Raw genomic sequence first — 25,683 nt, 5'->3', positions numbered from 1 at the left:
ATAGCTTTAGAGGTTGTATCAACATTCTAAGCCTTTTTCTTATTTAACCTATCTAACCTTTTTACCCATTTAACTACAACTACAAATTTAAAAAAAATATAAGAATTTGGAAAATAGGTAACTGTGATATACCTGGACTGACGGGTGATGAAAGGGAGATGGCATCGAAGAAAAACTATACATTCTGGAAGGAAGAATTCTTCAGAAGAAAGGCGTAGATATTATGTCAATACTCTAAACTTTCTTCTCAAGGAAAAACGTAAATAATTTTCAGGAATACCTTTAAATATTTTTATTGTTTCTTAATTTTGAGTAACACAATGATATGGTAGGAGATAAAATGTCAAGAACTACTAAAGCTTCTTAATTAGGATAAATATATATATTAAATCAGGACTAGTACTGTCATTTTTAACCTATAATGTCATATCTTATTTAGAGGTAACTTAACCTAACCTGATTCATTTTGTGCGATACTCAAATATTCAATGGTGCTCTATAAATATGTTTTTTTTTTGGTAAAATTGCGCAATATAAATAATTAAAGCTCTTAAAATCGAATTCTTCGTACAAATGCGGTTTTTAAAGGATACATCCTACGGGGGTATCAGTGATTCGTTCCCGTTTAGTTGGGGGTTATAGTTGCGATCTTCCGCTTCCAGTTTCAGGAAGAGTTTGATGCTGCACACCACCCCGATGACTTGAAGCACGCTGACTCCCATGGATACGGCACAGATGAGTAACAAATTGAATTTCAATGGTTGGTTGATTTTTTCTTCACATCCCTGAAAAACAACAGCACAATCTTGTTCCGTTCTCGTTATTAGTACTTACGTCATAGTAGATGTTCGATGGATGATCTCTGCGACCGCACTGGAAGGAAGGCGTTTTGCAGCACGAATCTGGCACTTTGTTAACCTCCCTTGTATCCGTCGTTAACCATTTACTGTATTTCCAGTCCGAGTAAGTCTGAGCGCCGCAGCATCTTAACTGGAAATCAGTTTGATATTAAGCAACCATGATAATTATGTCAAAATATTCACGTTTTCCTGGATAAAATCGATAGAAGACGTCTTGTCGTTCTGGTGATAGTTCTCGAGGAATGACGAGTTCAGTCTGGAGTTCACGTCTTCGATCACGCTGTGCTGGTACACGTACGCTAATATGGCAACTAGCGACTCCAGAAGAAATACTAACACCAGCACTAGTATAAACTGAAATAATAAAAAGATCAAGCTGGCGATGGATAATGGATCCCGATTTATTTACCACAAAAATCAGCTTAGTCCTATTTTTTGGTATGGCACAAAATCCGAATATGAAGGCACATATGACTAGAAAACCGGTGATTATGAACAGATACAGCACAGCGGAGTACATATTTAAATCAGCCACAGAGAAATAGTGGTGGGTCTCCATGTATTTCCATATTCCCACTCCAATTATCCCGATCCCAGTTAACTAAAACAAATACAACAATTTATCTATCAAGCGACAATCAAAATTCTAAAACTGGGTTGACAAGAAAATTATACCAAGATTTTGGTAAGTAGGGCGCTGAAATGTTCATATTTAGTTTTCAATTATTTATATTTAGGTTATGTTTCAGATCAGTAATATTTGAATATTAATAACATAGGATTTTTCAAGTTAATTGTAAACAAGCATCATTACAACAATAATTATCACAGCAAAATAATGTTACTGGTAACTATAAAACTACCACTCGATATCTTTTTTATCTATTAACTGTTGACAGTGTTATCATTAAGTCACTTTGCAAGTCTATATCTCAAATTTGAAAAAGCTGTATTTGTAAGTGCGCATTGAAGATATTAAGAGGTTTTTCTTCATCTTTCATCGCTGAGGATGAGACTTACGTCTACCTCTATGACCATAATCGGACACGAAATAAATTAAAGCTCATGCAGAAGAGAATGCAAATGCGATAATGTAAAGACAATAAGCATATAAGCTTAGCATACTACTACACAATTTTTAACCAGTTAGGCTGAATAGTTCGTGGTAAAAGATTTGGTTCACAAAAGAAAAATTAAGATTTTGTCAAAAGGAAGTTTGTTCATGGATTATTTTAAAAGTAATAAAACAATAAACTCATAGTACTATTATAATCTTTTGAAACAGCTACAGTTAACAGTTCATTGTAAACTATAAATTAAATTAATTCTGCAAAAAGCAAAAAAAAACAAAAATTGTGGATTACTTTTTCACGTATATAATATTATGACAATACCGAAGTTACTTTCTTATCAGTTCAATAAAACGCAACCATTAATCAATCATCTAGATTGAACAGTTCGTGTTATAATAGTTGGTTTACAAAAGAAAAATTAATTTGCTCTTAAAACTATATCGAAAAATTGTGCATTAAATTACTTCTACAAAATGCAAACAAAATTCCGAAAAAGATGGATTACTTTTTCACGTATCTCACTATAACAATATTATTATACTATAACAATATTACAGCATTTACACTATAACGATACCTAAATAACTTTCTTGTCAATTCAATAATGCAAAAGGAAGTGTGCTCATAGCTTACCTTTAAACTGGCAAAACAATAAATTCAAGGTCTTACCATGATCTATTGAACCAAAGTTATTTAATAGTTCTCGAAAAAAACTATGAATTATATTACTTCAACAAAATATAAATTCCAAACAATGTGGATTACTTTTTGACGTATCTAATTCTATCACAAAATAACATTCTTGTCAACTCGACCATTACTCCATTGATAAAAGAATTAGCATCACGACTTACCAAAAACACAAACTGGTAAGCGTACAGGATGGCTTTGATCACCGAAACCCTACAACATCCGTCCTCCGAACTCATGATTCCTCCGTTTGGATGTCCTTCGCTCCGTGTCCGTCACCCTCACGAGGCGTTCATTACGTCCAATTGCTGGGCTCGATGTCGCGATCACAAACTGTAAACAAACAGACCAAATTATTCCCTCTCGACCGAATGATTACCGCAGGAAAAAAGTTACACGCTGTGGGCATTTTTCTAATGAACGCAACTGCGTTTGTTTTCGCGAAAGTGCAGCTTTTGTGCTAGGGACCAGCTTTGAAATACGTCCGCTCTTGAATCGGTTCATTCTTATTTTTAGATGAAGATTAATATGTGGGCAGCGCGGCTAGAAACGTTGTAGGTGTTCGCGATCGCTTTAGATCAAAATGCGAGCGTTAATATTAAATTATTTTAAATGTGTTGGCCATGAAAAACATATGTTCCAAAATTGTTTGTTGTGTTTGGTTCGAAACCTTCAACAATGTCAGTGAAAAGGTCGTAGCTTGCATGTTATACAGCTGTACACTGTTTCAAGATTTAATAGTTTTCAAAAGTTTCTTAAGCCAACTTAATATTATCTAAAAATGCCACTTTGACTGATTCTGACGAGTGTTTTGCGAAAACAATAAACAAACAACAAAATTCATCCTTTTTGGATGAAGCGCGTTTTCATCACAACTTAATTAGAACCAAAAAGCTCAGAGGTAAAGTAACAAAAACTACTATAGTAAGGGCTTGAACTGCAATCTCAAGCAGATGAGTTTAGTTCTCTGAAAATTTACGCGGGCGATATGTTATCTTAGAAGTATTTTTACCTAAAACTTTTAAAATTTAAGAATAGTGCTTTTAAGAACATGATTGTAACAATATCAACATCATCATCTGATCACCATTATAACTACCATAGATCTTATAGTTTTTGTTAAACAAGTATACCACGTAGACTCGTATCATGAAGTGGCCTTAGCACCTCCATAATGTAGATTTGATACCTCCTTGATTTTGTTTGACGAGAATACCTCAAACAAAAAGTGTAAATACATAATTCGAGGAATATTAGTTTATATAAAATTATTATTATATTACCGACCATTAAATTGAATCTACGCCAGTGTTATTATTGTCGCGAAGGGTCATCATACAGATGATGTAATTAGAAATAAATAAACATCAATTATTGTATAACAAACTTTTAATTTTATTTTATCTATTCCCTCTAAGTATTTATTGTAATGTACTTCTATTGCACCACCCTGTATATGTAAATTCTGCTAATGAGACTTATATTTGTTTATATAATGATAAAAACGAAAAATAAAATAGATAAAATTTATATCCTAAAAAAGGTTAATTCTAATACAAAATAATAATCCACAAACTTGGAGCAGTGTTTATCTCATAAGTAACTGTGAATTTGTTGAGACCTATTCAAACAAAATTCGAATCACTTAAAAAAAAAACGTCTCCTAGGGTAACTCGATTTTAATTTAAAAAAATCCAAACAATAGTTTGGACTTTAATTTGTTGTAACAATACGCATATGTAGGTTCTATTGGTTTCTTTATTTACCTATTCATAACTTTATTTCCAATGATAACTTGATATTACTGGAAACATATATTTCCTAAAAATGAAGAAAAACCAAGGGTTCAAATGCTAAATAACGATGCACATTGATAGTAATTTATTTCTGAAATAAATACTATATTAAAATATACAAAGTTTATATATAAAGATGACAAAAATAATGAAGCTATATTACATATAATGTTCAAACAATTCACATTCTATAACATACATAATACAAATATATATATATATATATTTACCCATCAATAGTGATTCAACAAAAAACATTTGTACACTAAACATTGATTTGAACGTTTTAAAAAAGGATACAGTATATACATAAAACTAAAATATTAATAAAGCAACAATAAATAATCACAAAATACTTGGTATAAGGGTTTTAAGAAGACTCGCTCGATGTTTTGGATTAAAACAAAGTAAAGCTGCTGGATAAGAGGAGGTTTCTAGTGTAAAATTGTATGGAAATATAAAAATTTGGCTTATGGTTCAAGGGAAAATCAAAATCGAGTCCGTATTTCATGGAGGACTTGATATATTGTGTATGGAAAACAGTCGGTTTTGTCCGTCTACAAACTCCTAGTTTCTTTTAAGTAGATTACAAATACAAAAGGAATGAATAGCCTTGGGCTATTATTATCCGTAAGGCAAGTTTATAATAATGTCCCATGATATGATTAATTAATTTATCCCATTATCGCTACTCGAATTGACTTAGAGTTTCTTCTAATTTTCCTACAATGTTCCTATAAAAGTTCAACTGTTCCTGAAGGAAATCCTTCAGGGCCCGCTTCAAATCGTGATCTCTCTCCTGCTGGAAGTGATTTAATTCCGCGAACACCGTGTAAGTGACCACGTCCGAGCGTTTCCGAACATCGGTCAGCGCCATCTGTTGAATTTGTACGTTCCTTTCGCACTCTCTCTTTTTCTGTTCCGCCATTTTCTGCATGTTCAGCACGTCCGGCAGATTAGACGTGATGCCTCTGTATATGTACAGTTTGTCGTAGAGAGGTTGCCAGTCGATCTTTCCCTGGTCTTCGTATAATTTCGCTATGGCCATGTAAGATACTCCTATGTTTTTAACATCTGAAAAAGATGAGTGTAGTTTCGCATTCTCTGCGTGTTTATTACAATTCTATCTTACCAACTGAAGCTTTAGAGTACATGCCCTGTTGGATGTACTCGAACGCGCTTCCTAGGGCGAAGAACATCTCTCCCATCCTGTGGAACTCTCTCCTGTACATGTTCTCGCACTTTTTCTGTTGATCCAGAGCGGTGCTCATCAGATTCTTGATGCACTGGTCCATCTTGTCTATGTACTTAAAGTTCTCGTCGATTTTCGCCTCGACGACAGAGGGCATGATTTCCTTGTCGGGGGCATCGATGGAAAGACAAAAACTGGCGCCGGTTAGTTGATCTTTTTCGGCGTTTCTTTTACCTTAAACATATCGATTATGGATTATTGTGAAAACTGGTGTGAGCTTATTTCTTAACCTAGTGGTTAAAATGAGAAACTATGGAAAAAGTTGTCAATTATGTCTGATATTTGGCCCAGTCCATGTCAAAGCTTCTTTATTTAGACTATGACCTGCCATCGAAGAGCAGAAAGCATTGATACACAAAACCTAGAAATATAGAATGTGAAATATAGCCTGTTTTGAAATGTGACAGGTTATTTTTTGCTATTTTTGTAAGGAAATTTGTTGTTATAGCGTTATTTTTGTAGCATTTAGGGTAAATATCATTTGTTTAAATGAAAAATTAAAATTTGAGTGTTTTTTTCCGGGATGTGAAGGTTCAAATAAAATTAATTATTTTCCAGATGGTTGTGCTCTAGCGCAGAAACGGTTTTTAAAAGCAAATAGTGATAAACTTTAGGAAACCTCTTGTCATATCCTACATCAAAATTTCGAAGGGGAGGTTTATTATTTGCATTTCAGACAGAACTGAAGATTATGGATTCAAATTTGGAAGATCATTGCTTAACCAAGATGCAATTCCTAATTGTGATTTAAATAGTAAGTCTATATCGATAATTTATAGAGATCATTTCCTATTAAGAAGGAAAATATGACTACAAGTTAAGTGCTGGAGAATTAGCTGTTGCTCAGCCCACTTCTCAGCCAGAATCTTCAAAAATAATTAGCAAGTACAAATATAATATTCTTTACAGAAGTAAATCAAGTTTGAAAACTGAAAATTCTCCTCAGATGTTTTTGAAACAGATCATGCTGGTAAGTATGAATACAGTATAATACCAAGAATACTAAGAACTAAGTGTATAGGTGGTAATATATATTTTTATGATTCTGTTATTATGTAATATTATCTTTTCATTTAACTGTATCCGGAACCTATTTTAACTTGTTTATACGCGAAGCTATCTCTAATTTTTTTATTTATTGGCAAAATAATCTACAAAAACAAATTTAACGAAAATTCTCATTCAGATATTTCACATGTGCTATTTCAGATATGCACAACATACTGAGCAAGGGCAATGTAATAAGAAAAATAATAATTAGGTGTTGCTTGTTTTGATGGTTGAAAAAAATAAACAGAAATACAAAAATAAATAAACCTACATATAATATGGATAGTGTCCAATTAAGAACCTACAAAAATATATAAAGAAGAAAAGCAGGTTTTGGTAATCAAAATTCGCGTATTTACTATATTCAATAAATTCAAACATTGTATTTTTAAGTATATTTTGGACAAATAAGTTATCAGTTCTTCAATTAGATATTGATTTTTTTGTATTTTGAAAATGTTCTATACGAATGTTAACTAGTATTTAAATAAAAAAAATATTTTTTAATTTCCCTCTGTAGTAAATAAACTGCCTTTGCAGGTGGCTCGGACGAACAAAACTTGGTTACAACTATATACATGGGAGATCTCTAGATGTCTATTCTGTGCTTCAATCTATCACTAAATGACACTTTTGACAATTCTCATATGGATAATATGATTTTTGAAAAATTCAACTCAATGCTTATCGAATTTGTTGTTTAAAAAGAGAAAAAGTGCGTTGGCTTGTTCGAGGTTTACTCACCAAGACGGAAAATGATACAAATTATTAAGTGACCGGGATTGTATAATCCACATGATTCAACTAAAGCATAACCTCATTCAACTCGGCTTGTTTCAACTCTCTTATAATTGCTCAAAAACAGCGGCAAAAATTTCATTACGGTCTTTAGCTTAACAACCTAAGCAGTGATATTGACCCAATTTTACCAGAATAATGGAAAATCAGAGAAGGCAGGGTCGAGATTTTGGAACGCAGCTTCCTAGCTAGCGATAACTAACTCTTAGTCCCTTATATACTCGTATTTAACAAAATAATATTTTTTGACTAGATCTTTTAACAAATCGAAAGATTGTTATCCAATCCGACTGGTAAACATGACTCTGACAGAAAACCGAAATTTCTGACAACTTTTCTGGTTTGTAACAGAACAATTTATTAGTTTTACTCACGCATTTAGATTCTAGCTATGAGTATAGAATTGAAAACCGTTAAAATGACGTCACAGATACTTTAAATTCTGTAAAGTCTAAAAGGATAGCTGGTAAGCCACAATGCTTTAAGTGGAGATGAAAATCATGAGGAAATAATTGACAATGACTATTATCAAGAACGAATTACTCATGTACTAGAATAAACAAGTAACAGTATTTGGAAATTCTTGTAGCTTGTGGAGTTAATCGGATTAGAAATGTTATGCTGATTTTTGTCGCCTTCACCAGCCAGTCTTCCAAGTGAAGTATTATTCAGTTTTAGCAGCACTTACTGTTATTTTTATTCAATATCATGCGCTAATTTTGAAATTTGCTACTAAAAACATGATGAAAATTACTGAAAATGTCATCATGAATAAAAAAACTGTTAAAACTACCATTACATCTAATTTGTTCACCCCTAAAGTCCCCCGCATAAACGGATGTGAACCCAAAAACATTCCTGCTTTATAGTTCTTAAGAAACGGAAAAAACATGAAGAAAACACATCTTTCACGTTGCCAGATCGCGTTACCTCCACTGACGCACCGACCTACCTTGTTTCCACTGTTTCTCGTCCGTGCAAGTGAGGAAATGTATCCAGACGTCGCATGTGGACAGGACCGGATGCCTGCACATGTAATTAATGAATTCCTGCAACTGAGCCCGTCTGTGCTCGATAAACATTTCCTCGTACCGACCCGAAACCTGTTTATCTGGCAACGGCGGAATGGCGATGAGATTAAATTTTTCGGTCAGGCGGGCGTGCAGCCAATCGAAATGCTTGTATCTCCTCGAGACCTCGATGTTGGTGAAAGACGGCGTTAACTGGTAGGCGATGAACGACTTCAAACCGCCCATCTTGGACGCTTTTTTCGGCGAGTTGATCTGGACCGTATATGGGTTGGATATGGGCTCCCATCGGCCCAGGCTGTCTTCGCTGTCTCTATAAATTCGGATCCTCTTCGAAATCGCGGAGGTGACGTCCTTGTTTTGGCCTGGAATTTCAATTATTAATTTGCGATATCGGTTTCAGCATCAGATGACTATTATTAGACTAGTCAATTTTTTTAACAAAGTTTTAGATACATTTTTAATGGCATAAACCACAATACCTTATAATAAACTCAATATCTATATTTCAATATATATTTTATACATTATAAAAGTTGATATATAACTTGGAATTAAAAAGTTTGTTTCAAAACATATGTGACAATCAAAAAAGTGACTACTATTTCTGAGATAAGATTATTATTTAAGACAAAGATATGACTCATGTATAAGATCATAAATTAGTTTGGTTGTAAAACATTTTATAACACTAACTGATGGTCCCATACTATTATACAATATACAATATAGCTCACCTAAAATGTATCCCTCAAGTCCGCTTTTTACATAGGTAGAAAAAATATTTAAACTTTTTTTAGTGATTGTTCCTTTGTTGTCACCAGCCGTACTGCCAGCTAACGAAATATTGTCTCCATAATAACTATGTCTATTCGATTGTGAAACCGGTACATTATGGTTTTGGTTATGTTCACTGCCTGAAGGAACAGTAACACTATTAAAAATGGGAATAGGATATAAGTTAAAATTACTACTAACCATAGTGTCCCTGATCGTTTCTCTGGTGGGCATTATTTGGTTGTGGGCCAGAAGGAATCTCGGAATAAGTATCATCGTCCCATTCATCATCCCAATCATCGTCGTGTCCACCCTGATCAGTAACCTGTGCTGACCAGGCCGGCTGAGCAGGAGGTGTTGGTGCGGGGATATTTGGTGGACCCGATTCAATTTTCTCTACGTAAGCTTCGGGAAAAAGACCTGATTGTCCCCTAACAAATATTTGATATACTACAATCACTACAGAAAAAAACATAACTTGCCAAACACTTACTTTGGATTTAAACCTTCCCACCACCCCTCTCCCACATCTGTGCGAGTTACAGTAAGAACTTCCCCTTCATAAACAGACATTTCGGCGGTGTTGGCTTCCCCTCGGAAGTCATACAGGACGCGCACTTTAAAGGTAGACATTGTTCGAATTTATTATAAACTTTCCAATGCGACTTGTTTATTCTAGACACTAATCACTATAATCACAATTTTACATATGATATCGATATAATATATTTGTTAACGATTTTTTCATATCCTGCACTTGCCACGCAGAAAATTCATTTTTCCTCGTAAACAACTCCTACAAAAAGAATTATCAGAGCATTGACAAAATAACTTAATTGTATTTTATGACACAATTGACAAAGATACAAGTCCGATGATTCGTTTTAAAATAAAGGAACCGTTTATTATTCGTGGTGAACTACTTCTCTCTCGCACTCATGAGCTTTTAATTGGAAGTATAACGAGCCGTATTGTTTTGTTGCTATGACAAATGAAAAGAACCGAACAGCTGACGTTCAGCGAGAAGCAGAAAACTGTACACTGTTGAAAAATAATATTCCTTTTATCCATACACACCAACAGATGGCGCATCTAAAATTTATGTTAGGATTATTTAATTAAATTAATAAAACATTGTACAAAGGCCTTTAATAAGTTAGTTTAATAGTAAAGCAGAATTCTTGTAAAAACCTGAAACTAAATGGTTTAATAACAAGGGATTATTTAAACAAAAATTAGTATTTATTAACGAAGAAGTTATTTTCAATTATTTTATCACGGTGTACAATAAAATTTTAATCAAGTTATTGTAAACTTGTTAAATGATAAAGAAAATCGGAATAAACAAGGTTAATTCGATAGTTATGGGGTTTTACGTTCAATTTGTATAACGGGTTATCTAAATATTAGGAGTAAAATATATTCTTGACGTTAAAATATTACCATTCAACATAATATAAAAAAAACATAATTATTAACACAAATTCATGACTAACACCTTGATACTTTAGATTTATTTGATCAGACCTCGTACACAACTTTATTTGGTTTATAGGTTGGGCGTTTGGTGGATTATTTAGGTCAGCCGAGCTATTTTCGACTTAACATTTAAAAGACACAGAAAATAATGGTGCAGGTAAAAATGCCATGACTGTGGGCGGAGTCGATCATTTTTATGGCATTCTGGATCGGATTTATAGTCATTAGTTAAGATGATAAATTGTTCACGACAGATATCGGGCTTTATCAACTTTTTTCGCTCTATAAATAACCTCCGAGGAGATCTATATTTAGGGGAAATATAGCGGAGACTTTAATGTAATGAGGTTCATAATCGTTTCGAATATAATTGAATTACTATAATTATTCTTTGGTCAAATATATGCCACTAAGTGACATAATGAACCGATGTTAATTCAAACACTCTTGAGATCTGTCAAATGGCAGTGTATATTGTAATTGTCAAAATGTTTATGGTTAAGACAAGATTTGATTGAAATTGATATGGAATAGGTGTGCTTAAAAATTATTGTATTTATCACTAAATAAATAGGTATTGTCGTCTTTTGTACATTATACCTTAATTATTTCACATACATTAGGCGCTTATGCTGTTTGGATTAAAAATAGCGTCATATATAGTAAAATTGTATACATATTCGATTCATAGTTTTGTTTTAATTGCGCAATATCTTTAATAATACTCTGCTTTATACCCGTGAGTTTTAAATATCAACTATAAATGACAATGTTAATGCTGTTAGATATCAATACTTGCGTATATGGTATGACCTTGGACGTATATTAAATTGACACTTCAAATAATTATTTTTTTCTGGTTGCTTCATTGACTTTGACACAAAACAGGATCAGTTACGATGAATTTTCGTTCTTTTTAATAGGCACTAAAATATTTAAACAGATATACTTTTTAAAATATTAATATATTTTATTAAATATATACTAAATGATTCATTGAACACGAATAAACGGGACAGTTGAAAATCGTTGAAGCCTTGACCATAAAAGGTTACGTTTTTTTTATATATTTGGGTACACCTGCCGAAATTGTTTGACAGTAGCTCAAAATTGAAGGTCATTCGGTGAGCTTTAATTTTTTTCTATCTGTGCGTGAGTCATACTAGAATTTTGCATATATTTAATGTAACTAAATAATGGTAATGATTGTAAAAGTAGTTTTATTACTTAGGATTAACATTTAACCAGATCATCATTTGTCTATTTTTATCTATCACAAAAATGATAAATCATAGGTCAACCAAAATGATGTTCCGACAAAAGAACAGATTGCTCAACACGCTATAGAGATATGACCCGGAACAGTGTTTCAATAGCTCGTTTATCTTCAAATAAACTGTATAGGACGGGTTAATGGTGATGCCACCAGTAAACAGATCTAATTTTACAGGAAATTAGGTAGCTTTTATGTCCGGTAGTCATCTGTCAATTACGAGGTGTATTTAAATCGTAATCAGTCTTATTATATCTAGTGTGGCTGAACGTACTTCGTAATAAAGGATCTTATAGTCTATTCAAAGTTTTTTTGTACATACGACATCTAGATGTTTAATGTATTGCCTGTTGCAATTTGTAAATTTAAAACGAATCAGACAATTTTTTTTTCTCATATTATTCGAGTTAAAATGAGACACAACGCCGTCTGATTAGTTCGAACACGAGCCAATGAGCCTGTCAAAGTCGTCCGGTTGTCAGACGTATCCAAACTTCCTGAAAGCAATGATGATAAGAGGTTATAACTCTAACCTATAAACTATTGTGGCTGTATAATTAACTATAGTTTTTAGATGTACTATAATGTTAAAATAAATTATATTTGATAACATTTTTGTTAAATTATTTTATTTAGATTAGAATTTTGTTGTATGTTACAACCATACTGAACTAAAACTCAGAGTTGATGCGGCAACATTGCGACGTTTTGATGTCACACATTTAAATGAGGTATGTACAAAATAACATTGACCAGACCATATATACTTTATTTTTGATAAATACACTTTAAGCTTCAGCATAAAAATACCCGTAGCGATAGAAATTGACAATAGTGCGTGAGAAAATGAATTAAATGATTTACTGACTACCAAACCTACCGTTCGATATCAGATGTCGTAGATGATGTCGGGTTTTGACAGCTGTCACTGTCAATGAAACTTCATCCACCAGAGGCGCTGATATCACAAAAAAAGTAGGTGAACTGTTAATTTTAAATATTTACAGTTAAAAGGTTATTGATTAAATACACGTTTCCAGGTACGAAACTTGACATTTTCAAGAGGTATAAGTCTATGACGGTGCACTTTCGCAAAATATAACATTTATAGCTTTGAAACTTGAAGTTAGTAGAATAAAATGAATAGAATATAGAATGTATGTGTCAAATCGTTACATTGTATAATTAAGCGTACGTAATTTTTTTTTACTCTTTGTGATTCCACAATCTTCCCTATAGGCAATAAGTATTTCTTATGTCTATATTATATCACATGGCATGTAGAAAATCACTTCATTAAGCAATCTCCTGTATAAACTATTATCTTAATTAATTTGTCTTATTCTAAAGTCTATATATATCCAGTGATCAGATCAGGTGGTGTTAAACGTTCTAGTCTACGCACTTCACTATCACGTCGCATATTTAGCTGATTAGCGAGTACATTGGGATGCACTGACACTCTTTCGAACTACTTCACACAAACACGTTGAATTATATCGTGTTGTATCACATTATTTGAAATATAGTACGGAGCATCAACAATGTCACGCAACACTTTATTTTAGAACCGTTGAATGATGGATATATTAGATTTGTTAGCCGTACCTCATAGTTGGATTCCATATGATCAAATAGACTTGAGTATAGACTCATACAGCAACACCTTGTTATCTAATGATAACTTGGATTTGCGTCCGATGAGCCAATACAGTTTTTATAATTTTAGTCGATGTTGTTTTCGTTTAGAGAATATGTGCTTCTACCAGGTTAGGCGTCTATCTAAGTGTATACCAAGATATTTAACATGCTCTGCTTGGGGGAGTTGGCAATGATTGATATTAACTGGTGGACATGTTCTTCTACGCAGAGTAAACGTTACATGGGTGGATTTTGTTTCATGGACTTTAATGCGTCATGTCTTCAACCATAATTGTATTTGGTCCAGGTGGATTTGTAGGTTTATTGATACTGTGACTGGATCTTCATGGATGCCAAGATTGCTGTGTCGTCTGCGTATGTTGCCACAGTAGTTATTTTTGTGGTTGGCAGATCGCCCGTATACAGAAGATACAGTACTGCACCCAGTACAGTACCTTGCGGAACTCCTGAATATATGGGTTTAATTCGGTATGTTCATCGCCTTGATTTACAATAAATTGTCTATCAGTGAGATACGATTTTAGTAACTGATAGTCCGGATGAGGGAGAAGTTTCTTTAGTTTAACCTGCAAGCGCGTATGCCATACTTTGTCAAAAGCCTGAGATATATCTAGAAAAGCAGCCGAACAATATCTTTTGGCATTTATGTCAGTGTTTACTTTGTTTACAAGTCTCTACACTTGTTCTACAGTCCCATATTTATTGCGAAACCCAAACTGATGTTCTATTTTGATGTATGGTTTCTCGAAAACTTTCGAGATTATCGGTAATAAACTTATAGGCCGGTAGGAGGTCACATCTTCTGGTATTTTTCCTGGTTTAAGAATCATTAATATTTTAGATACTTTCCAGATGCTAGGGAAGTAATTAATTTGTAGCATAGCATTAAATATACATCTTAAGAGTTTCATAGCCTTTTCTGATAGTTCTTTAAAAATTTTACCAGTAATTAAATCATAACCAGGAGCTTTTTAATATTAATTTCTCTCATTATTGTTTGTTTAACTTTTTTTGACCGTTAATTTCTCATGCGGTAAGTCCATTTGAAATGGCGAATCCAGAAAGGTAGTAATTTTATTTTCGTCATCTTTATGTAGCTGATGCTGGAGAGGTTTAAAGACATTTTTTAAGTATTTTGAGAAAATGTCGACCTTCTCTTTATTGCTTCCAGCTCAATTATTTTCGCTTGTTTTAATATGTGGGTTATGCTGCTGGGATCTCCTAAGCTTTTTTGTTGCTTTCCACAACGAATAGTCTGTAGATGTTGTAAGATGCGTGTATACATTTGACAGCTGTCGGATCATTAGTTTGTGAATTATAGCATATTGTGAAAAAAAATGGATAAAATTGAATTTCACGTGTTGATAAAATATTGCTTTTTGAAGGGAAAAAATACAAGTGAAGCCAAAACTTGGCTTGACGCCGAGTTTCCGGACACTGCCCCAAGAAAATCAACCATGAAGTATTGGTATGCTAAGTTTAGACGTGGTGAATTGAGCACCGAAGTACATGGACGCAGTGGACGCATAAAAGAGGTTGTTACCGACGAAAACATTAAAAAAATCCATAATATGATTTTGAATGACCGTAAATTGAAATTGAATGAAATAGCAGACACTCTAAAGATATCAATTGAACGTGTACGTCATATCATGCATGAATATTTGGGTATGACAAAGCTCTGTGCAAAGTGGTACATAACAGTTGGTCGGCAAGGTTATGGCTCTGTATTTTGGGATGCGCATGGAATAATTTTCATTGACTACCTTGAAAAAGGAAGGCTCATCAACAGCGACTATTATATAACATTATTGGACCGTTTGAAGGACGAAATCGGCGAAAACCGCCGCATTTGAAGAAAAAGAAAGTGCTGCTTCACCAAGACAATGCGCCGTGTCACAAGTCAGTGAAAACAATGGCAAAAATCCATAAAGTGGGCTTCGAATTGCTTTCTCATCCACCGTATACTCCAGATCTGGCCACCAGCGACTATTTACTGTTCTCAGATCAGAAAAGAATGCTCGCTGGGAAGAAATTTTCGTCGAATGAAGGGTGATCGCCAAAACTGAGGCCTATTTTGAAGCAAAGGACAAATCGTACTACAAAAATGGTATCGAAAAGTTGGAGGGTCGCTATAATCAGTAAATCATCCTTGAAGGGAATTATGTTGTATAAAAAACTAATTTTGACAAAAAATTGTGTTTTTTTATGGTAGGCCGAGGACTTTTTAATTGACCTGTTAATTGTATAGTTTGGTTCCAAAGATTTAAAAGTAGTGATGCTGATGTCTGTAACATAGAACGTACTGGATTAGTACTCCAATCCAAGACAATCAAGTACAAGGTTTATTGGTCAAAACCAAACACAAACTCAGCAAAAAATTTCCAACCGTTTAGAAATCAGTAGATGCTCTGTTTCCAGACGTTCATATGTAATGTCAAAAGGCGAGGAAATGGCTACCACACGAATTGGGTGAAAATGCCATTTCTAACCGCTTCAATATCGTAGTTTCACGCTTTGGAAGCAAAAAAACAAACGCTTTCTTGAACGTATTATGAATGGTGATGAAAAGCGGATCTACAACGACAATCCCGAGAGCCGTAAGCCATGGGTTAGTCCAGAAGAGCCGTCCACATACACATTGAAGCGAATTGAAGGAATGTTTAAATCTTTCTGTGTTTATGGTGGGATCAGAAAGATGTAGCGCATTTCTAGTTGCTAAGAATGAATGAAACTGTTAATGCACATAACTATCGATGTCAAATGAATAAAGTGAAGTACATATTATTGTAAAAAGGTCAGAAATAGCGAGTAACACACTTAAAGTGATTTTCTTCGATAGGATATCGCTATGTTGTTAGAAATATAGGGAAAAGTTGCAAAAATTATTAAATTAACACGTTCTCTGCCAATAACGCGCTAGCGTGTAATATGAATAGCAGTGTACCCGTAAAATTGTATCGGTATTATCTGAAGAGTACAAGTGAGTTATTTATGTATTACATAACTGCATATGGAAATATTAATATATCAGGGCCCTCTCATTCTAAAAGTGGAAAAATAGATATGAAACGTGCCCTAACTTTACAAAAAATATTCAGGCAATCGTATTCCAATTTACAACTTTCGTTTGTCTGCCATAAAACGGTTACTAAAAGCTCTGCCCAAACCTACTTCCAGAGCGGTTATCAGCGAACATGTTTTGAAAATACGAGAGAAGAAAGCAGGAAAGGTAATGAGAAAGCAATGTAAAATTTTTCCAAGTTATTTGCAAAAGAAAAAACAGAAAAGGTACTATTTATGTATGCAGTGCACGTCCTGGATATCGTGGTTACTGTTTAGACTGAGCAGAAATTAGTCATGAGACCTCTTATGATTTATCTGAATAGGGTTTTTATTTATTTAGTGAAAATTTGTATTAACTTTTGGTCATTCATTTATTTCTATTGACTTCTCACTTTACTTGAATAGATATTTTGTTTGTTTGTAGTAACATTTATTTATTTATTAATTGTTTTTGCTTGATTTTCTGCTGAATATTTTTTTATCTTATTTTAGTAGTTGATTCATTCCCATTTTAGGATAAGTATTTAATTTAAAGCCTGTTTACAGTGGAAAAGTATCAGAATATATGCAATAAGTATTTATTAATGAGAATTCATTCATACAAATATCAGAGCTCATTATGGCCAATTGTTGTTATGGGACCTAATACTTATTGTTGTTGAATGTAAAAAAGAGCAAAACATTAAACTAATGGTAGCTTACCAAATGAAAAAAAAATCGCTGGTCAAGAAAAGAGGTCCTTCAGAATTATAGTCCAAAGATCCCCGGCCATGGATTTACTTTATTTAAAATAAAATAGGCAACGGCGTAAAATCCGACAAGGAACACATTCCAGTAACAAAGCTATGTAAGGCTGAATATTTTTTAACCGTGAATGATTCCCAGTTGGTCATAGAAGACTTTAAAATATAGCAAAAGAAAATCGTCTTTAAATTTAATAAAAACGAATTAATATAGTCCTTCTAATAAAACAGGCAATGCACATCATCAACACTGCAAAACGTAATACCAAATTCAGTTTTTAAAAACGTAAAATCCCTTTTAAACTCGCAACATATGCCTTTCTCATTTTACTAATTAGCATTACTCTAGTTAAAAAAAGACAGAATGAATAATGCGTCCGGCACCGTTGTCATATGTCAATGTAAATACAATAAAACAACTCTAACCTACAAACTATTGTGACTGTTTAATTCACTGTAGTCTTCAATAAATACGCGTTAGATGTATTATAATGTTAAAATAAATTATATTTTATTACGTTATTTTTTCTTCATTACTTTATTAAGATTATTATATTGTTAGAGTCAAAATAAACAAAAACTTAAATTTGGTGCGGCAACCTTGCATTATAAATATTGATGACGTGCATTGGCTGTTTTATTGGAAGTACTATATGTTAGAGGTCACAACTGAAACATGTTTTGTTGATGGCCTAAAGCACAAAAGGTGCGACTTGAGATCAGTAACATAATTAGAAAGGACATACGTCTTAGCCGAAAATACAGTGTACGTATGATGACAGAAGAGGGCAGGTGACCCACAAGTCATATAAGCAGGGTCGATAAAATCATAAATGGTATGACGTTTTTGATATTAAAAGCAACAATCTACCATGTGCCTCTCTTTATTTTTCGTATTTTAAATGTAATTTCTATTAAAAATAGAAGTGTTAAAAAGTTTGAAACATTTAGAACATTTTAAACGTCATAATTTAGACAAGTGGTGCCATCCATACAAACCGATCGTCACTCAGTGTATTTTAACTTAATTTTTGACAGTTTTAGGACTAAAATTAAAAGTCCAATACTGAATTATATTAAATATGTGATAATTATATATGATTTTGAATTACGACGCTATTTATTATGATTATTTCAGTTTTAGATAATATAATATTTATCTTTCCTGTTACGTGATGTATAAATTAAGTAAAAACATTTTTAGCAAGTATTTTTGCCAAAAATTATCCAATAGTGCATGTTTTTTGATGTTAAAACATAAATTTGAAAGTAACATAAATTAGAACTTGTTTTAAAATACATTTCAATAATTTCACCATTTGAAATGTCATAATTTACACCTGGTGCCATCTATGCAACCCGATGGTCATCACAATGTATTATAGCAGCGCTAACCTCAATTTTGACAGTACTAACTAACATTAAATGTCAAATATCGAATTCTATTAAACATAAAACATCAGTTAAAATTTAATTAAAATCGACAAAGTAATTATTATAAGTAAATTTATCAACCGAGATGTTGTTAGTAACGTAATTATATGGATTATTGTGGTTTTAGATAAAATAATAGTTATCTTTCTTGCTTACGCAGTGTATATGTAATAAATATTAATAATTTGTGCATATATGGTACAAATATAAATAATCTTCAGCGGTATAGATGAAGTCACCCTGTATTGCAAAAGGTAAACTTATGTCATACAGGAAACTATTATTCCAAATGGGTAATAATTATGCAAGTAAGACAGAGATAACGATCCGTTTTCCGATACAACGTAACAAATAAATAATATTACCTCCCCCTTGTAGGTAATATTTGGTTTGATATACTTAGTAAATTGATATTACAATATAGGAACACCCACTATGGACCACAACCGCGTACATTGCACAAACAATGTTGTATAACAACAAACTATACTATTTACAGTTTCTGATATCCGAAAAATTAGTTAAATAACTCACGAATTCAATTATCTGAAAATATTAAGTACATATCGTTGGTATAATGCCGAGAAACAACGAAATCATAGTTAAAACCAACGAAAAATAATAAAAAAACATTGATACTCAATATATATCGCGAGTTAATTAAGGAAAAACAATTATATTCCGTGCTTATACTACCAAATATACTCGTGCGTTACTTACCGGCGGAATAAAACAGCACCCATTCGAATCCGTGCCCGGACAGACAAGGTACACCCCCGTCACCTGTCAAACTCTTAAGATCCGTAACTTGGAGCGGGAATATTTCGTCGCGTACTCTCTTTCCCGACGCGTAACGGATAAATCCGGGGTAAACAAATGCGCGAACCCGCAAGAGTCGAGACTACAGCGTTGACATTGACGTTTGGCAACGTGATCGCCGTTTGAAAAGGACGCGGCGCGCTTCTTTTGTCCCGCCAGTCGGGAGCGAAATGAATTTCGGGTGGCCGTTCGCGATTATCGCGAGTCGGCTTTTCGATGATCTCGGGCGGCCGCGAAGAAAATAAACGGATGGTTCTTGTCGGAGGCTTCGGGTATTGTTTTCGCGCGAGGATCTAAATTATTTACGTCAATATTCGATTCGAATAGACGCTCTTTTATTGGTCGAAAATAATTTCCCGTCCGTACGTCCACGACACTCTGTTAACTACGACCTTGGAATATTTATGTTAATTTGCGGTACTTTCCGGCAATGTTTCTAATTGTTTTTTCGTTTATTTTTTTTATAGGAATTGCAAAAAATATCGTTTTTCTAAATAAATGAATGGTTTTTTTTCTGAAAATCAATGTTAAATTATTTTTATATTGGGTTTCTGACAGATTATCAATATAAAGTGTGAAAAAGTTTTCCATATTTTTGATTGTTTGATTTCAATGTGCTAAGTTGTTTGATAAATTACTCGTCAGAATTAGAAATAAGAATCAACACTATTTGGTCACATCTTCGTTTATAGGAATATAAGTTTGTTAACATCGAAATGTTAAAATTAAATTATTATAGTGGTTGCACGTATTCTGATGATTTTTAGATTTAAAAAGGCCTTTGCTGACAAAAATTGGTATAACACATATGTATAAAAATAGTTTTTATAATCTTCCACAACTTTTTCCCTATTTTCTGGCAACATGACGATATAGTACAACGTGGCGCAAAAGTCCCGCTACCATTTTGATTGCCTATAACTTCGCTCAAAGAAAAGTAAGATAAGTAAGTTTGGTTTTCAAGAAAAGTTTATTTGGTCTTTACATTTCTTCGTTTTGATTGAAAAATTATATCGGCTAAATGGTGACCGCGATGCAACTTTCGGCTCTTTTTAAGGCATTTTTCATGACATCCTCCAACATATGAGGCTGAATTTCTTCAATTTCGTGACGAATGTTGTCTTTAAGATGTTGAAACCCCCATAAGAAAAGTCTTGTGCCGTTAAATCCGGAGATCTGACTGTTCATGCCAAATCGCCACTTCGCGAAATTAGTCTTCGTGGAAAAAAATCATTCAATAATTGAATTGTTGAACGAGCTGTGTGTGGTGTGGTCCCATCTTGCTGAACTTGTATGTCCTCTAGTTCTTGCTTTTCCATTTCAGGCACAAGAAAATTTCGAATCATGTCCTGGTACCGTTCAGCAGTAACTATAACTGCAACACCTTGGTAATTTTTAAAAAAATAGGGACTAATGGTATTTCCAGCACGAATACGACACCATACAGTTGTTTTAATGGATGCAATGATGTTTCAGGAATTAACTGACGATTTTGTGTTCCCAAAACCGACTGTTCTGTTTATTGACGTGGCCACTGAGAAGAAAACGGGCTTCAGCTTTCATTATCAATTTAGACGAAAAATCGAATGCTCGTTCTTGAGGCGTAAATAAAATAAAAAATCGTAGCGGGACTTTTGCCCCACCCTATATTAATAACGCTAATTATCTTGGAACGAATCTTGATCCAAAACTTTGCTGGAAAGAACATTCAAATATAGGAAAATATATTACACACAATTTTCATTAGATAAAAAATTCGGACAGTCTTCATCTTCATGTCAATATTACCGACGTAAAATAATCAAAGCATTTGATCTTGTGTAATGTAGTGTAGTGATGTGTATTTAATAGAAAAACAGTAGTGTTAATACATACATATTATTACACCAGAGACTAAGATAGGGCCAATAAGGTAGATTAGCCGAGAACGACTGGTAAACATGTAATAAATAAATAATAATAAAATAATACTTTTTTTGGGAGTATGTTAGAACTGTTGACATTCTAAAATACCTCTTCATCCTTCCACTCGTTGGTGGTACCTCTTATAATAACAGCAGTTGCCGATAAATTATCCTGCCTTGATGGCCTCGATTTATCCAAGATTCGTCTTTTAATTTGTCCTGATTGGTTTATTGCTAATGGTTTCTCGTTGTTGGTATAAAGTTAGAATTGGATAAGGGTAATTTGTATTTATTTCTTTGAATTTTATACATCCATCAGCCTCGGGGACTGTTTAGGGAATATTTACAGACCTACAATATAACAGGTCAATTGAAAAGTCTCCAGCCTGACACATAGATGGCGCTTCTACAATTAAACCCATATGTTTTTTAGTTAGCACTAACACTCAAAAGATGCGTGTATAAATTTGACCTACCGCATCATTAGTTTGTGAATTGTAGTATTTTGCGTGAAGTCACCTTTGTTATTGTGAAAAAAATGAATAAAAAGGAATTTCGCGTGTTGATAAAATATTGCTTTTTGAAAGGAAAAAATACAATTGAAGCAAAAACTTGGCTTCATGCCGAGTTTCCGGATACCGCCCCAGGAAAATCAACCATCAAGGATTGGTATGCTAAGTTTAGACGTGGTGAAATGAGCACCGAAGACGGTGAACCCAGTGGACGCCCAAAGAATTTGTTACTAAATCTACAAAATGATTTTGAATGACCGTAAATGACACCTTAAAGGTATCAACTGAACGTGTATATGATATCATTCACGAATATTTGGGTATGAGAAAGCTCTGAGTAAAGTGGATGCCGCGCGAACTCACTTTTGACCAAAAACAACGACGAGTTGATGATTCGGAGCAGTGTTTGAAGATGATCAAGCGTAATACACCTGAGTTTTTGCATCGATATGTGACAATAGATGAAACATGGCTATATCATTTCACTCCGAAGTCCAATTGAGAGTCATCCGAGCGGACTAGCACATGATAAATCCATTCCAAAGCGTGGGAATAATTTTCACATAGCATTTTTGGACCGTTTGAAGGACGAAATTGACGGCGAAAAACGGCCGCATTTGAACAAAAAGAAAGTGCTGCTTCACCAAGACAATGATCCGTGTCATAAGTCAGTGAAAACGATGGCAAAAATCTATGAATTGGGCTTCGAAATACTTCCTCATCCACCGTATTCTCTTTAGATCTGGCCCCCAGCGACTATTTTCCGTTCTCAGATCTCAAAAGAGTGCTCGCTGTGAAGAAATTTTCGTCGAATGAAGAGGTGATCGCCGAAACTGAAGCTTATTTTGAAGTAGTACAAATCGTACTACAAAAATGGTATCGAAAAGTTGGAGAGTCGTTATAATTAGTGTATCACCCTTGAAATTATGTTGAATAAAAATATTAATTTTGCAAAAAATGTATTTAACTATAGTAGGCCAGGGGCTTTTCAATTGACCTGTTACAGCACATTTATATGTAAAATCATAGAGATGCATGAATATATGTATACTGCAGTATAATGGTCGCATAACCCATGACAGTGAAAAGTATACAAGATACAAAAAATTCAAACGAACATGATATCACATAGATGCGCACTATTATATTTCTAGAAATAGTCCTGTTACGGTTATAAAATTATAATCAGCTGGTCCAGGTTCTCCAGTCTAAGGCACTGGTCCATCGTCTCCCCAGATTCACCAACCGTCTTTGCGAGTTGTATCTTCTGCATTCGATTAGTACGTGTTTGGTTGATAGTGAGGAACCACATTAGACGCACAGTGATGGACTTCTTCCCTTAATGACAAACTCATGGGTCAATTTGCAGTGACCAATTCTGAGACGCGAGAATAAGCTTAAGTTGTGCCTGCTGATGTTAGTGGTGTTAAGGCCCTGATAATACTCTCTTTTCACCCCCCAATGCTTGTCGTTTTCTGATAAATCCCGACTGAGTTGGTCTATATATCTAAAGATTCTAGTAGAGTGGTGATTCATATATCACTACTATAGAAGAGGAAATATTTAGTAAGTGATCCCTCCCTCTTCTTCGCTAAGTAATCCGCTCTTTCATTTTCAGTGATCTCAAAGTGAGAAGGACACTTATTAACTTTAGTTTTGCCGCTCTTTTCCAACTTAGAGGTTAGTTCACGGATAAGCAATCTTAGCGGATGTAGAGGTAGATGCGGTAGGAACCACTTTAAGGAGCTCATTGAATCGGAGGCGGTAACTGATCGCTTGTCTTGCACATCTTGTACTGAGGTCAGGGCCCTATACATGGCAAACAGTTCAGCCGTCAATACATTCGATGAAACGGGGAGCCTGAAGTGTTCTTACGACATCACCGATGTAAATGCTGCCCCCACATAGTCTTCGTTCTTGGAACCATCCAGTCATATATCGATTGAATTGGGTGTTGATACTGCCAGGGTCAGAACTACCTCTTGGTAGACACCTCATGGAGAAATCGACAGTCACCTGCGATAGTCTCCATGGAGGCAATCTGTCCTCTGAGGTGTATATCAGTAAACTGCATGGAATCTATAGCAGGAACCCCTGTGTTTCTCTCTAGAGGGGTTGAGTTTGGTGCTTGATGGAAAGAAATGCCTGTAATGAGACAGACTTGATTTAAATCTCAAGGAGCTAGATAAGGGTGAGATGATAAGGAGGAGAAAGAAAATGAAGAATATTTCAGTTTTAATTCCAGTTATCGCCGATGGTGAATAGAACAGATCCATTTCGATATTAATAAACTGAAAACCAAATCGGAACGATGACAGAAAATCGAAAACAATCAAGAAAGTGGTCGATTTCGCCCGAACGAAAACGATAAAAGCACAATTAAAGAATCTTCCATGGCTAGCGTGATCCGGAAAACTTACAGTCACGGTTTCGTGTCGTGGCTGTGATGCCATAGGCAATTGTTTACGAATCGATATCAATTATATACAGAGTGACTATTTTATTGTAATCATTAAGACCACAAAAGTAATCCCGTCTTAGATTTTCGTCACTATTATGATTTTGGTATTTATATTTGCCCTGACGCAGAAATCCTATCTTTATAATTTTTTAATAAATAATCCATATAATATTTCATGTTTTTTGTGATATAGCAATCTAATAGATTAACACTAATAAGCTAATTATTTTAATCCTAATTAGGTACGGTTTTAAAATTACAAAGTATTTATTCTACGATTTTTGAGCCTAATATCTATGGTCTCTTCAAAGTTTTTTTGTAATTACGTCATCAAGATGTTTAATGTATTGCCTGTCGCGATTTGTAAATTCGTTTTACATTCAAACAATATTTTCCTTCTTTTTTTAATCTAGTTAAAAAGAAACACAATGCTGTCTGATTAGTTCCAACGCGTAAACGAATGAGTCTGTCAATGTAATCCGATTATCAGACGTATGCAAAATCCTTGAAAGCAATAGTGATAAGAGGTTATAACTCTAACCTATAAACTATTGTGGCTGTTTTATTAACTGTAGTTTTTAGGTGTGCCATAACATTACTCGGCCGGCTTACCATAGTGAAACAAATTTTTTTTTGGCAAAATTAGTTTTTTTATTCAACATAATTCCCTTCAAGGGTGATACACTGATTATAGCGACCCTCCAACTTTTCGATACCATTCCTTTGCTTCAAAATAGGCCTCGGTTTCGGCGATCACCTCTTCATTCGACGATAATTCCTTCCCAGTGAACATTCTGTTGAGATCCGAGAACAGGAAATAGTCGCTGGGGGCCAGATCTGGTGACGCTAGATGAAGAAGCAATGCGAATCCCAATTTATGGATTTTTGCCATAGTTTTGACTGACTTGTTGACTTGTTTCACTGACTTGACACGGTGCATTGACTTGGTAAAACAACATTTTCTTTTTCTTCAAATGCGGCCGATTTCGTCCTTCAAATGGTCCAA

General features: G+C 34.1%; 2 protein-coding genes across 4 annotated transcripts; both read right to left on the bottom strand.

Annotated features, from left to right (window-relative positions):
• Positions 1–277: 277 nt before the first annotated feature.
• On the bottom strand, positions 278–20,038 carry LOC143205280 (CD151 antigen). 3 transcript variants are annotated; one of them, XM_076418499.1, is made up of 6 exons: positions 19,702–20,038; positions 2,788–2,956; positions 1,270–1,461; positions 1,044–1,214; positions 835–990; positions 278–785 (listed from the first exon to the last, which is right to left on the bottom strand). In XM_076418499.1, exons 2-6 carry the CDS (start codon positions 2,860–2,862, stop codon positions 597–599), a joined length of 783 nt encoding a protein of 260 aa, XP_076274614.1. In that variant the 5' UTR covers positions 2,863–2,956; positions 19,702–20,038; the 3' UTR covers positions 278–596. The 3 variants fall into 3 exon arrangements, with proteins under 3 accessions (XP_076274614.1, XP_076274615.1, XP_076274613.1); XM_076418500.1 differs by lacking the exon at positions 19,702–20,038 and adding an exon at positions 3,020–3,155; XM_076418498.1 differs by lacking the exon at positions 19,702–20,038 and having other exon boundaries at positions 2,788–3,041.
• Positions 4,490–10,120, bottom strand: SH3PX1 (sorting nexin 33-like protein SH3PX1). Its single transcript, XM_076418496.1, has 6 exons — positions 9,818–10,120; positions 9,526–9,755; positions 9,285–9,464; positions 8,472–8,912; positions 5,552–5,845; positions 4,490–5,493 (listed from the first exon to the last, which is right to left on the bottom strand). The coding sequence occupies exons 1-6, from the start codon at positions 9,955–9,957 to the stop codon at positions 5,108–5,110; spliced, it is 1,671 nt and encodes a 556-aa protein (XP_076274611.1). The 5' UTR covers positions 9,958–10,120; the 3' UTR covers positions 4,490–5,107.
• Positions 20,039–25,683: the final 5,645 nt, after the last annotated feature.

The sequence above is a fragment of the Rhynchophorus ferrugineus genome, unplaced genomic scaffold (genome assembly GCF_030347505.1).
Source record: "Rhynchophorus ferrugineus isolate W39M unplaced genomic scaffold, kcgeb_rfMv2 rfM11, whole genome shotgun sequence".
In the NCBI taxonomy this organism is placed as follows: domain Eukaryota; kingdom Metazoa; phylum Arthropoda; class Insecta; order Coleoptera; family Curculionidae; genus Rhynchophorus; species Rhynchophorus ferrugineus.
Note: the sequence above shows the minus strand (reverse complement) of the source record. Positions and strands in the feature narration are given on the sequence as shown.